The 14173-nt window shown below is 40.2% G+C and overlaps 2 protein-coding genes across 2 annotated transcripts; one reads left to right on the top strand and one right to left on the bottom strand.

Moving 5' to 3' along the window:
- Positions 1-2800: 2800 nt before the first annotated feature.
- On the top strand, positions 2801-4474 carry mthfs (5,10-methenyltetrahydrofolate synthetase (5-formyltetrahydrofolate cyclo-ligase)). The gene has a single exon (XM_068337382.1). It carries the CDS (start codon positions 3044-3046, stop codon positions 3782-3784), a length of 741 nt encoding a protein of 246 aa, XP_068193483.1. The 5' UTR covers positions 2801-3043; the 3' UTR covers positions 3785-4474.
- A 2334-nt stretch (positions 4475-6808) lies between these two features.
- zgc:171844 (uncharacterized protein LOC100151763 homolog) lies at positions 6809-13303 on the bottom strand. The gene is made up of 6 exons (XM_068337648.1): positions 13239-13303; positions 11657-11777; positions 9666-9739; positions 8636-8750; positions 7630-7700; positions 6809-7106 (listed from the first exon to the last, which is right to left on the bottom strand). The coding sequence occupies exons 1-6, from the start codon at positions 13297-13299 to the stop codon at positions 6988-6990; spliced, it is 561 nt and encodes a 186-aa protein (XP_068193749.1). The 5' UTR covers positions 13300-13303; the 3' UTR covers positions 6809-6987.
- Positions 13304-14173: the final 870 nt, after the last annotated feature.

A 14173-nucleotide genomic window follows, 5' to 3' on the forward strand; every position in this document is an offset into this window, starting at 1 on the left:
CTGGGGATGTTACTGCAGGTTTTGGCTCTAACTTTTGGAGCAAAATGTAAAAAACACTATTAAAAGTTTGCTCCTGACGACATTGGTTAGATCATGTTTCAGACTTCAGAAATCTCCTACGAGTAACAGACTTAATTCAGATATTTGCTCAGCTTGAGTAGGACTACACCCAGCATTGTGTCAGTGTATATTTAGTAGATTTGTGCTCCTGCTGCTCCATACATCAGTAGTATTGTACGCATAGCTGAAAATATAAAAGTCGCATCAATAAAGAACCCTGTACAGAGGTCACTTTCTGTGAAGATTGAGCTTCTTCATAGGATTGAAATTGTCATAGTAATGACAATTTGATAAATTCATGACAATTGAGAAATGTCTACATGCCCATGCATTTAGGCATGTGATTATTTCAGAAACCGATTGTTTCATAAACTGCTGATCTACTGCGATTTTCACGCACAACCATCTCTAGGGTTTACAGAGAATGGTCCGAAAACGAGAGAATACCCAGTGAGTGCAGGTCTGTGGGTGGAAATGCCTTTTTGATGCCAGAGGTCGTACGAGAATGGCCAGGCTGGTTCAAACTGATAGAAAGGCAAAAGTAACTCCAATAACCATTTGTTACAACTGAGGTATGCAGAAGAGCATCTCTGAAGACACAACACGTCGAGCCTTGAGTAACATGGACTACAGCAGCAGAAGACCACACTGTGGGGGCCACCCCTATCAGTTAAGAACAGGAAACTGAGACTACAATTCGCGAAGGCTCACCAAAATTGGACAAGAGCAGATTGTTAAGATGTTGCCTGGTCTGATGAGTCTCGATTTCTGCTGCAAAATTCAAATGGTCAGAATTTAGGGTCAACAACACGAAAGCATGGATCCATCCTGCCTTGTGTCAACGTTCAGGCTGCTGCTGGTGGTGTAATGGTGTGGGGGATATTTTCTTGGCAGTGGACCCATTTCCTTATGGCTACTTCCAGCAGGATAACACGCCATGTCATGAAGCTGGAATCACCTCAGACTGGTTTCTTGAACATGACAATGAATTCACTGAATGCAAACGACCTCCACAGTCACCAGATCCCAATCCTGTGTGATGATATCATATCAATATGGACCAAACTCTCACAGGAATGTTTCAAGTACCTTGTTGAATCTATGCCATGAAGGATAAAGGTAATTCTGAAGGGTCCAACTCCGTCTCCATGCTTATGTAGTGCTGTTCTCTGCCACATGGGGGTACTGTTTGATTTGTGATAATATGAAGGTTGAGGTGCTGGAAGCAGACTGTTAAGGATTCATCAAGTACTGTAGTTGTCGGGTGTTGGTGGTCCTCCAGACCCGAGGAATCTGAGGGCTCCGGCCCAAGTGGTTTAAGTATTTTAAATGAAGGTTTGACTGGAAACATGCTTACAATGAAAAAAAAAAGAACAAAACAAAACAGCACGATATAAACCGGAAGGTGCGTCCTAATTTCTTAACAGATCTTAAGGCATAGTTATTAGTGAGTTTTGTTTTAAAATAAAATAAAATAAAATAAAATAAAATAAAATAAAATAAAATAAAATAAAATAAAATTTCTATGTTATGTACAGTCATGAAAAAAGTGACGATAGGCTGAATAACCACACGGTAAATGTGGGGTCAGATCAAAGTCCAGGAAACTACACAGTGTTCTTTTAATGGGAGCAACAGGGGCTTAATATTTCCCTCAGGCAAGTTGTTTCCACTTTATTTAGAACAAATCAATATTTCTGCCTGAACCTAATGTGTTACATATTAATTGTCGCCTTCTTCTATGATGAAATACAATTTGCAGTCAGCTGAGTGTCAAAAAATGATGGACCATTTACCCACTGAAACATGACTCAGTCACAACGGGGAGGCAAATTTGTTGTGTGTGTTCAAGGCCATGATGTGTGACTCATACACAGTGACTCACAGCCCAGCAAGCAACAGAAAATGTACTTTGAAGTCTCGCTGCTAACACACAGCCCACTCGTCTGTTTACAACAGAAGAGACAATACAATTCTTTGACTTTCTGTGTTAAATGATCACAGAGCAGATGAATTACAGATGCTTCAAATCACCAATGACAATATTCCATCTAGAAACGATACATCACTTAAACCGTGAAGAATCTTGTTCCTGGTGGAGCTCCTCGGCATCTCAGCTGCATGAAAAATCAGGTTTGTCTGAAATAGCTACATTCAGACATATTTCATATGTTCATCACTCATAAGTTCATATTTGTACATGGTTTAATGTGCCTCTGCTGTGTGTGCAGTTTTTATGTTGGATGGTGTGTTTCACCTCAGTGGTTGCTATGCTACTGTAAGAGTAAAAAATGCATGTAACGACCTAAAACCACTGGAGTCTAGTTTAACTTTAAAAAATAAATAAATAAAATAAAAAATTATATATATATATATATATATATATATATATATATATATATATATATATATATATATATATATATATATATATATATATATATATATATATATATATATATATATATATAATCATTATGCTCAGTATAATAACGATCTTTGATAATTTAAATAGTATAGGCATGTTTCTACAATTATGATAAACCATGCCATAATGATATAACTGCTGTGGATGGCATTATAATAATCCCTCGCCTATTTGCGCTTCAAGATAGACGACTTCACTACATCGCGGTTTTTTAATAGTAGTTAGTCACGTGATACCGTACGCGCAAAGCTATTGGCTGACAGCAATAGAAAAGTGTGTTTAAAGAGTGTGGGAAAAGGTAATACAGATAGAAGGTGTTTACTATCAGTATGGGGAGGGCTCATAAACGTTTAAACGAGGGATTACTGTGAGGTTTGGTCATGCTCCTTCTCTCCCTTCCTGTCTCTCGTATAGCAGGTCACGTGACGCGTGACGTATTTCCGCATTTTTGTTATTATCTTTATTGACTCTGTTGGCTTTTTTTTTTTTTTTTGTCGTTACTGTTCTATCGTTTGTTGATATATGTGTTAAATTTCTTTAAAAAGTTAAACCTACATGAAGAAAAAAAAATTTTTCTATCGATTTTTAACGTTAATTTTTAACGCGTTTCCAAATGCTGAACACACTCCACCGAGTTCAAAGTTCAGAGACGTGTTTTACTTGGGACTGGAAAAAAAAGTAAGAATGGCCGCTCTTCACGCTGCAAAGCAATCTTTGAGGAAAGAGATAAAACGCCGGGTTGCGGCATTAAGTGACGCCGAGAAACGACGACAGTCTCTAAGTGTTGCACAGAAGCTTCTCCGCCACCCTAAGTACGCGTCCTGCAGGCGGATTGCAGTGTTTGTCAGCATGGACGATGAAGTGTGCACCGAGGAGATCATCAAAGATGTGTTCAAGTGGGGTAAAAGCTGCTTCATTCCCAGATATGAGAGCAACAGCAACCACATGGACATGTTGAAGCTGAACAGTCTGCAGGACATGCAGACACTGCCTCTGACAGCCTGGAGCATCCGGCAGCCTTCTGAAGAGGACAGCAGCAGAGAAGAAGCGCTGGCTGCAGGAGGTCTAGACCTGATCTTGATGCCAGGCCTTGGGTTTGATCGGTCAGGAAGGAGACTGGGACGAGGAAAGGGCTTCTATGACACTTACTTAGATCGCTGCATCAGACATCCCCAAGGAAAGCCTTACACCATCGGGTTGGCCTTCAAAGAGCAGCTGTGTCAGGACATCCCTGTTGGCAACACGGATGTGCTCATAGATGAAGTCCTATTTGATGATGATGATGATGATGAGTAGATCATCCACCAGAATACAGAATCCTCACTGCAAAACACCAAAGTCTGCCTGCAGTTTAACGTTCATTTTCTCATTCTTGTAACTGTATTGATTCCGTCTTGTTATTCAAGCTTCCTCCTACTGTCCAAAAAATGTACAATATTGTAAATTTGTTGTTCAATTCTCTCTCACGGATCTCTTTCTGTTGAAAAAAAAAGTGTCTCCTCGCTGCTGTCACTGTGAGTTAATTTATACTGTGATTTGGAACTGTTAAAAAAAACAAAACTGACTTGACTTTATCAGGATTATTATTATTAATTGTGATATATTTATATGGAAATGAATTGCCATGATAGCACTAATGTTGACAGTGTTCACACATTCTGTCGTCGCACAATATGACACTATAAATTGGAGGTTCAACAAGCAGAAGCAGAAAATCCTCCACAAATGTTTTGAGGATAATAAGATCAGCCATCATGTCGTAGGAAGGGATTTATGATCGTATTCACTCTGTTCTTTCAAGTGTACACAGCGGTGCCAGATGTTAGACGCTGCTGCTGTTCTATGTCACGCCTCCTCTACTCGTGGAATGTAAGTGTGTTATTTAAAATCATACAGTCGGGTAGAATCAGACAACAGATGTTGTTGTTTTTTCAGTGTAAATAAAGAACGATTTTGTATGATCTCTGTGCAAAAATGGATTATAAACTGGTACATAACATTTCTGGTGTGGTTCTTACATGATGATTTTTCTTGGTGCTCACCTGTTTCACAGCAATAAGAAAATTTACCAAATACAATTATAATTTAATTTACAGGTAGGAAAATATATATTTTTAAGCAATTTGTTTTTTTTTAGCTTGGCTGTTTTTTTTTGTTTCAAACCCAGTCCACAGCATATGTACGTATGGTCCAGCAGTTATGATATGGATAGCTTTACTGGGTTGGGTTAATGAATGGAATATGGATTCGGGTTTCATTGAATTAAAGGAAATAGTTCGGTCTCGGGAGACATTCACAGACATTCTCAGCTGTCGCTGGCTGGATGACATGTACCCTCACTACGATCGATTCTCTGGAAACTATGAACTCTATGAGAGGCTACACTGTCCTCATATACATGTATAATACTATACACTGATTGATCTGCTCCAAGGCTGAGGCTGGGATTGTTACACGCTTTCAGGAGAAGTTGAAGCTACAACTGCAAATAGGAAGAAAGAACTAAGAAAGCACAGCCTCTCTAATTGGCAGCGGTATCACCTTTCAGTATCACCAAACTGTTAAATGTCTCAGGCAGCGCTGCATACAAGAACAAGCTGCCTTTTTACCAGCGTCCAATTAGAGTCGGTTGGCAGCAACTTGTCTATATTCATAATGTGTAGCCCCCTGATTAGTCTTCACTGCTGGCAAATTAAATACAGTGGAGTGCGCTGCCTGCCTGTACACCGCTCTGTTAATCTTCAACCAGCTGTGACGGCCTTTATCAGCTTCCATAGAGAGCAGCGGGTTGAAGCAAAAGCACATTATAGCAGCAAGACACATTATGTGCATACTGTATGTGTGTATTAAGAAGAAGAAGAAGAAGAAGTATGTGTGTATTAATGAATCTTTTTTCTTCAGCATTGTGAAAGGAATGTTGAAAAAAGGGGCATCCATTGTTTGACTTGTCTGCACAGGCAGCGTAAGTCCCAAAGAAGTTCAGGTAACATATCTGAGTGTGAAAGCAGGAACATGAAGTCATGCTGATGTTGGTGTTACATCAGAATTCACATAATGAAAATTAATAAGCACCAACACACATATTATCGTCACATCTTGTTGCTATGGTGGCGTCATGGCAGGATGTCTGTGCATCAGGTCCTGGATGCATTATATGGTTTACTGATCCAAACAATATCTGGCTTAGAACTTTTTATAATTGCACATTTCTTAGCTTGGACAGAAGCACAAAATCTACAGCATATACCACTGGAGAAAATCTCAGCTCATAGCTATAAAAGACAAGTTAAGAAGTTCTACCATCAGTAACAACCATCTGGTACCCTGTTCTGTAAAAATCACCCAGAACAAGGTAATCCTCCCCGCAGAGGATGCTCGACATGACTGATGATGTGCAGGTGGGTTTATGTGCTCCACACTGTGAATACCACCACTTGGTTTCTACACCAAGACAGCAAACGCAACAGCTGCCACATCTTATCCTGTTGTCATGACAGTCAAACTCTATACTGTCGCATCTGGGCTTTGGAACCACTCAGGCACATTAGGCTCCTATGCAATTATGATCAGTATGACAGTGCACCAGTGGGACATCTCTGAGTCTGCAGAAGTCTGAGGGTGTGTGTGTGTGTGTGTGTGTGTGTGTGTGTGTGTGTGTGTGTGTGTGTGTGTGGAGAAAACTCAAGTACAGTAATCACATCAGATTTGAATGTCTGAAACTAAAAGATACGTGATGGATTTTTTTGGTATTAATCACTGTAATTTTTTATTTGCTGATTATAAAGTACTTCAAGCCAATATGCTGTACTCACATTAGCCTACTTAAAAGCTAATTAGCCTAGCATATTTAATAGACTGGTTCTCATTATGGAATGAAGCATTCTTACTAGGATTTGCTATGAGGTGAAGTCATCCTCCATGCTGTTTCTTGGGGTGGCAGTAATGTAACCGTCTGAATACATGACTAAAACACAACTTACAACCGAGGGCCAGGTTCAAGATCTTGTTGTCCAATGTATTTTACTCACATTCCAAACATGGGTCATAAATCAACAAAATTTAACCTGGAATAAAGAAGAGCATTGAAACACTTTATCATAGCAGCATTGCAAAGATAAGATTTACATTTTCATTCACAAAAAAAGAATGATATATTAAAGACACGTTTACTTTTTTCTTTCTTTCAACAAAACACTGTAAGGCATATTAGTCACTAGTTACATCTGGTTAAGACAAAAACTTTGGTTTAAGTTATGAACAAAAAGACATGAATTAAATATGAAAGTAATAGCCGGGTGCAGTCTTAACAATGTTTACCCTTCTGCTACAACACAAAGAGAGGTGATCAAGTGTAGTCCATTCCCTCAGGGATCAATACTGTGTCTAATACAAAACAGATCGACAGAGCTCCCATAATAATATCTAATTACACTAACTGTACAGAAACCATTAGCATATCTGTAGTATACCCCCCCCCACACACACACACACGCAGGACGTTACATGATGGAGCAGGTGAAGCCACAGCAGTCTTTCAGCAGTGCAAGTCCGGTTTTAGTGATGAACGGCGGTGACTGGCGCTGGGATCTGGACGGCAGCTTTTGATCTCGCAAAGCACCTGATTTAAAAGAAGACATGGACTTAAAGTTTATTCAACAGAGTATGTTCACACTCTGTCGCCGTCGACACCTGCATGTAAAGGAAGAATAATGAACGCGCTTCCTTCTGTCTTGCAGAGAAACAGTTTGCTGGGCTTCATCAAGCGGTAACAAAATGTACCTCATAGCAGCTCTAAAGCTCAGTAATTATCATGTCAGTTTGCTTCTGCCTTCCCTTTTTAGTAAGCGTCAAGATGCGACTAGAAATGCCTTCCCTGGAGGCAAGAAGACAAAGCATTCGTTAGCTATAGCTGTTATAACTACATAACGTATATATTGACAATCTGCAAATGTACCGTGCATCCATCCAAACGTCTTGGCCCTAGCTGACAGGTATGAAAAACAACAGGTATAAGAATCCAGAAAACTTTTTTTTAAAATACTTTCCATTGTGATCTCTACCCCAAAGATTCCCCTTCTGTATAAAATATGTGTGTGTGCGTTTCAGTGAAGATTGTGTGGCAGCCTTGTGGTTCCACTCACCCTTTGCCGTCAATGCCTTGGGAAATTTAGACTGCAAGAAGGCTGCCATCTCTCTGTCTTCCTCTTTTTCCCTGGGAAGGAGAGTATTTGACTGTTTTTATTTGAATGTGTTTTGTGGTGAATGTCACAAGACAGAATTTAAGAGAAACCAAAGCAACGGGGTGACCTGATCAAGTACCAGGAGAAGAGATTTAATCAACTATACCTGGAATGAAGTCCTGGTATAATGAAGAAATGAGGGCTTAAATATCTTCCTGAGGCTACTTAGAATGTTAGTACAGTTAATTCAACATTGTCATCAAAAAAAACCCCAAAACACACGAGTGACTATAGATGTGTGTGTGTGTGTGTGTGTGTGTGTGTGTGTGTGTGTGTGTGTGTGTGTGCGCGTGTGTGTGTGCATGTGTGTGTGTGAATAGCAGAGAATTTAAAGAAGAATCACTGGATCAATAGCTTCAGAAAGTTTTTGTACCAAATCCATTCTATTAGAATCACATATCTGCTTTAATGAGATTGTTTTTGCTCCTAGAGACGCAACGTCTTGTAAACACATAGCGTTGAAGGACCCGTTCACATGACAACGGATTTTCCTGAAAATTGAAAAGTCAGTCCTTTGCATTTTAAAAAAGGGACTCCAGCTCAATCAAAACCAGGCGATAGGATGTTGTTTTCATGGTTGTTCTGACTGCATATGTGAATAAGGGTGGAACTGTAACAGACACGCACAACGATGGGCGGTGTCGCCATCTATTTCGGAGGAGTTGCATTTGTCTATTTTCACTGTTACCTTAACTGGGACCTTTTCAAATGATTACAGTACATAATTTTGTTTTTCAGACCCATAAAGTACATCCAGAATTCAAGACGTTAGCCAACTTAGAGTAAAGCTGTTATTGAGGGAAAAAAGCCCTGTAGTCTGCCATCTCTGTGAGAAAAATGGCCCAAAATACTTAAAAAAAACAAATGGCACAAAGTCCTTTCAGTCCTCTTGATGTAACAATCTCACCTCAGTCTTTCAAACTCCACATCATCCACCAGGAAGTCTCTGGTCTCCACCAGCTTGCTGATCTGTTGCAGCAGCTCGTCCTCCCTCTTCCTGTCCTCCTCAGACTTGTCCTTTTCTGTCCATCAACATAAACATAGAATTAACTTGTTTGGGCACTGGAATTCTAAATTAACACCAAAAATGCTTGAATTGATACAGGAAAGTTGAGCATTTTACAGAATCTAAATTCTGTGCATTTCATTCTGTATCACCATGAATCACAGATTCCTGGACATAACACACACTATGTAATGTCAGTATGATGACATGATGACATCAAACTACATAACAATGTCTCCTTATTCATTGGTCCAGGCTACCTAATCCATAAGAGTATTCCATCATCAGGAGTCCTCAATGAACAATGAACAAGAATTACATTAATGAATGACCTTAGCATGAACAGGCAGCATGGAGGTGCATGGCAAAGAACCGACCAAGACGCACAGACAATAAGTACAGACATGAATGGACTCTAAACTGACTAGATTCAAAGTTTTAACAGAAAAATACTCACAATTATATACATGTGATATGACCCTAAATACATCATCCAGATTCTGTTTATGATCCGGACCAGGATGCAGTTTTGTGTGGAGATAAAACATCTGTCTAGACCTTATTTTGGTTTGTCTGTTTGTTTTACATCGACCTGGAACACTATTAAAACAAAGGCCCTATTAAGAATCCATTCATACCTGCAAAACCAACCAACCAACCAACCAACCAACCAACCAACCAACCAACCAACCAACCAAAGTCCTCCAACTCTCTTAGGTGAAGGTACAAACCTGAAATAATATTTCTCCAGTGTTACTGGTTACTAAGCACTTGAAACTCTTATCCACTTAGTTGCCATGGAAACCTTCTTGGCTATCAGAGCTGTCATGTAAACGTTAACCGTGGAAGCCGTATGAGGCCCATCCCATCCAAACGTCTGCAGGTTGAATAAAAAGTGACAAACGAGGAGAGTGACGGCTTTTTAATTTACCCGGAACTGAGACGAGTTTCTGCAGCTCCGTCTTCAGCCTTGTGATTTCTCTGCAGAGCTGAATGTCATCCATCCTGAGAGGACACAGTACAAAGTAAATTGGCTTCTTTTATGCAAAGCTTCTCTTTTCTACTGATTATTCAATCATCCATTCACATGTGTTCACACACCGCTGCCAGATGGAAATCGTTTGTATCCCAGCCCAACACAATATGTGTGTCACAGAATGATGCAAACGACCATCAGGAGCAATTTGTTGTTCAGCGTTTTCACCGGGGACACTCTGACACGGAACCGGAGTTGGTGATCGAACCACTAACCTCCAAATTATGTGGATGACCCAGTCTATTTCCTGAGTCAAAATAAGATAAAAAGCACAAGGAATCATTCTGAACGGAAAACCAGAGAAAAACACACAACAGTTTGTGTCCCTCGCTTAAGGCAGGCATCAGTGTGAAATTGTGCGTGCTCATGAAAGAGAATATATAACACTGGGTCTGGAATTCTGGATGGGATGATTGTATAGCTGGTGATTTTACTGTCAGAGATAACACCAGTGTATTGTCCTCTGTGAAGGAATAAGGCCAGACAGCATCAGATCTCATTTCACCATCTGATGCTCCTGTGCATTTGACAACATCAGCCGTGTGTGTGTGTACGTGTGTGTGTGTGTATGTGTGTGTGTGTCGGTGCATCTGGGAGATGCTATTACAGAGACAACGAAAAGTGGAAACTGATATTTACTTTGTTGGTGTGATAAAAAAAAAGGCTACATTTCAGCGCAGATGTGTCAGGATGACTCACAGGAGCGTTTATACACCCCTCATTTCATTCTGAACAATGAAACTACCGCCACCGAGACAACATTTAAAATGACAATGTCTCCAGCGCTCATGTTTACCCTTATTGAGGACTCTGTCAAGACAAGACAAATATTCCAATTCCTTTCCTAAAATTTGTGTTAATCTGTAAAATAGACAAACTGATGCTGATAAAACACAACCTCCTGGACGGAGATAACAACTAGGAAGACTGGAGATGTGGAATTACTCAGCCCAGCTCTGTCCAGAGGTAACAAATCCAGCAGCTGTAACGAAACGTCCTGTCCCATTAAAGTGTGCAGCCAGCTGTTTCCAGTCTTTGTGTTAAGCTGAGCTGACCGGCTGCTGGCTTACTCAAACACATGCGAGTGGTATTGATCTCTTCTTTCTGCCAGGAGGCAAAAAAAGTCTGCAGCTCCAACTGTCCTCATGAATCCTCTAAGACAGTGACCCCCAACCCCCGGGTCGCAGACAGGTACCGGTCCGTGGGTTGATTGGTACCTGGCCACACAGAATGAATCCACAATTTTACATTATTTCTGTTTTATTAATTATCTGATTTTGAACGGTGTTTTGTTTTGGAAAAATTACCAGATTCTCTTCTCCACATCCGTCTACGATTCACTCTTGGATGTGAGGATGCTGCAAAATAGCAGTTTTTATGCTGGCGGTATCATTATATTTTGTTGTATTTGTCCACCACTCTTAAAGGCTAGTCAATGAAAATATTGTCTGATGGTAAATCAATCAATGAAGATATGTGTTCAGAGTGTTTCACCAATTTGCAGCCAACTGGTTGGTCTGGTTACAGTTATCGTATTATTTGTGCAATCCTATGCATATTTCCTACGATGCATTCTCACAAAAATGATCTTTTTTTCTATCTGGGTGATAAATGACTGCTTTCATATGAATCCTTTTCTTGGTTTACAAAATTTCTCCACATGGGCTGAACTTCATCCCTTCATTCCACGTCTGTGTTGCAGTTGCGGTACAAGTCAACAGAGTGGGACCCGTGGAAAGGATGTCTGTGTTGCAGATGATGGGACAGAAGAGCTTGACTGTATGCATGAAGAAGAAGATCACACAATGGAGGGAGGTCTCACGTGTGTCAGTATTCAGTCAGATACACTATCAGTGTGTTTAAGAGCTGTTAACTGTTGACCTTACATGTATCTCAGCTTGGATTCCCTCCGCACCAGGATGTCTCTAATCCGCTCGATTTTGCAAAGCTCTCCTTCAATGCCCTCGATGGTAAATGAGGAATCGGCCATCGAAATTACATCCTCAGCTGGAAGACAGGGAAGACATGAAAACAAGATTTGGGTCTGACAATTTTTATTTATTTATTTATTTCGTTTAATTGGGTTTTTAATTTGACTTCAAACAGGACAAAAATGGTCAAATAAAATTAAAGAAAGAAAGAATATATTGAAAAAAATTGACCCTGAATAGATTTCAGGTGAAAAAGACAATTCATGAAACATGACTTTATAGTTCTGTTACCAGAACCAACACTTTTATAATGAGCAATTTTTTAAAGAAACTTGCCCTGATGTTCATTCAGAATATATATAACCATTAAAATTGCCCCCAACTCCTCACCACCCACCTCGCACTCCTCTCTGGGAGCGATGACTCATCTGGCACAGCTCGAATACTCTTTTAATTACCTGACCTTGTGTGAAAACACATCACAACCACACACACTGAAACCACCAGGGATATCACTGCTGCACAAACACTCAACCTTCCTTAGACTCACACACACACACACACACACACACACACATACACATACACACACACACAGATGAATGAAGTTGATTCCACAACTTCATTCATCTGTGTGTTTTTCATGCACATTGATTGATCTGATCTGCTCAGAGCCTCTAGACGCTCTTGAGGTCAACCACGGGGTTCATGCGCTCTACAATAGAGAGAGCTATAAAATAAATGTGAGGAGTATTTGTGTGTGTTCTCACTGATAAAATGTACTGCCTGTTCAGGGATAACGATGGAGATGGACTAACCGTAGAAACATAATGCTGCTAAATTCAATTTTTCAGCCTTCGTGTGACAAAAATATGATCATTTCAAGTCCGATCTGAGTCGTTTTTATAAACAGATATCTGATCCGTGGTGGTGAGACGTGAACAGTCAGATTGGAAGTTATTTTTGCATCAATGCATGGCAGACTGATGCTGTCATCAGTCTGCAATGGCACAATGATCAAACCAGCAGAGAGAGGAGATGATGACTATACAGATCAGAGACCTCCAGAGCAAAACATCTGACGTACGTTCACTTCCAGTTTTAAAGATTCTTCTCCCTGGAAGTTTTTTTTTCTTTTTTTTTTCGTATATGTAGAAACATATTTAGACTCTTGATAGTTCAGTTCATCAAAACTGCATCTGAATTGACATTTTAAAGACATTTGAAAGACATTTTAAAAACTGGGTTTGGAGGAATTGTGACGTCACAATCCACTATTTTCAGCCCTAATTGGGATAACAATAAGGACCCCCCCCCCACTTCAGAATCCTATCTACAGCCCTGGTCACAGATAACTTCACCTCGAACATCCGCTGGGAGCTGAAGCTCACTTCATCAGCTGGAGGTTGATGACGTGACACACACACACATACACACACACATACACACACACACACACACACACCGTTCATTGATGACGTCACATCATAACGTCTGTCTAATCAAGCATGGATTCAGTTCAGCCGCTCAAACTCACCTGATTTGTCCGTCTTTCCCGAAGAGCCTTGCTGTTTGGAGGATTTTCTCTCGTTGTCCATGTTATGAAACGCTCCTCTAGTCTGATAATATCTCTAAAGAAATGTTACAATTTTTTTTTTGTTGAATTAATGCCACGGTCTTGTCTGATCCGACGCAGCACCGGTGTCAGGTGTGGAGGAATAGAACGGGAGCGCAGCATCCGATTGATGCCGAGGTGGATGTCAGCGCGGAGCGGATGAAGCAGCCGGTTTGTGCTCCAGGGCGCCACCTGCTGACGGACCGCGGTGAGACACATACACACACACACACCAGCCGGGTCCGAACGAGCACTGCACAAAATCTAGTGTCATGAAACCTGTCAGGAGGGTCGGACATGTGACTGGGAAGAAGTCAGTACATGATTTAACGGATCTGGATTTTATTTATTTAACCTTATAGAAGATGCTGTTTCCAGCAACTCCATCTATTACACAAACTGATGGATGGGAATGAAACTTGGTGAATTCAACAAGGATCAACCTGTTCAGTTCTGGAGTGGATCATGCCAAACAGGTGGATTCAGAAACTGTTTTAAATTTTTAGTAAAATTGTGAGTTGTGTTTTCAACATTTGATTTTTCACCTTTACTAAAACCTGAGAATGTTTTACTGAGCTTGGATTACAGTCCAAATTCAGTCAAGTAGATTAGCTACTAGTTGGTCCCAGTGGCTTCAAAGTCATTTTACTGCTGCAGAATTTTTGATATAGTTTTAACCACTATGTATGCCTTCTGGTTGATTCAAATACAAAGATGCCTCTGTAAGATTATTAAATATTTGTCCATTGTCTTTATCAAAATCAATAAACTCTACTGAAGTCTCCATGTTCTTATTTAATGGTTTATTATTCTTAGTACATAGAAGAATCCATCAACCCATGAGTCAGAAAACAGCA

This window comes from Antennarius striatus, chromosome 16 (genome assembly GCF_040054535.1).
Source record: "Antennarius striatus isolate MH-2024 chromosome 16, ASM4005453v1, whole genome shotgun sequence".
In the NCBI taxonomy this organism is placed as follows: Eukaryota; Metazoa; Chordata; class Actinopteri; order Lophiiformes; family Antennariidae; genus Antennarius; species Antennarius striatus.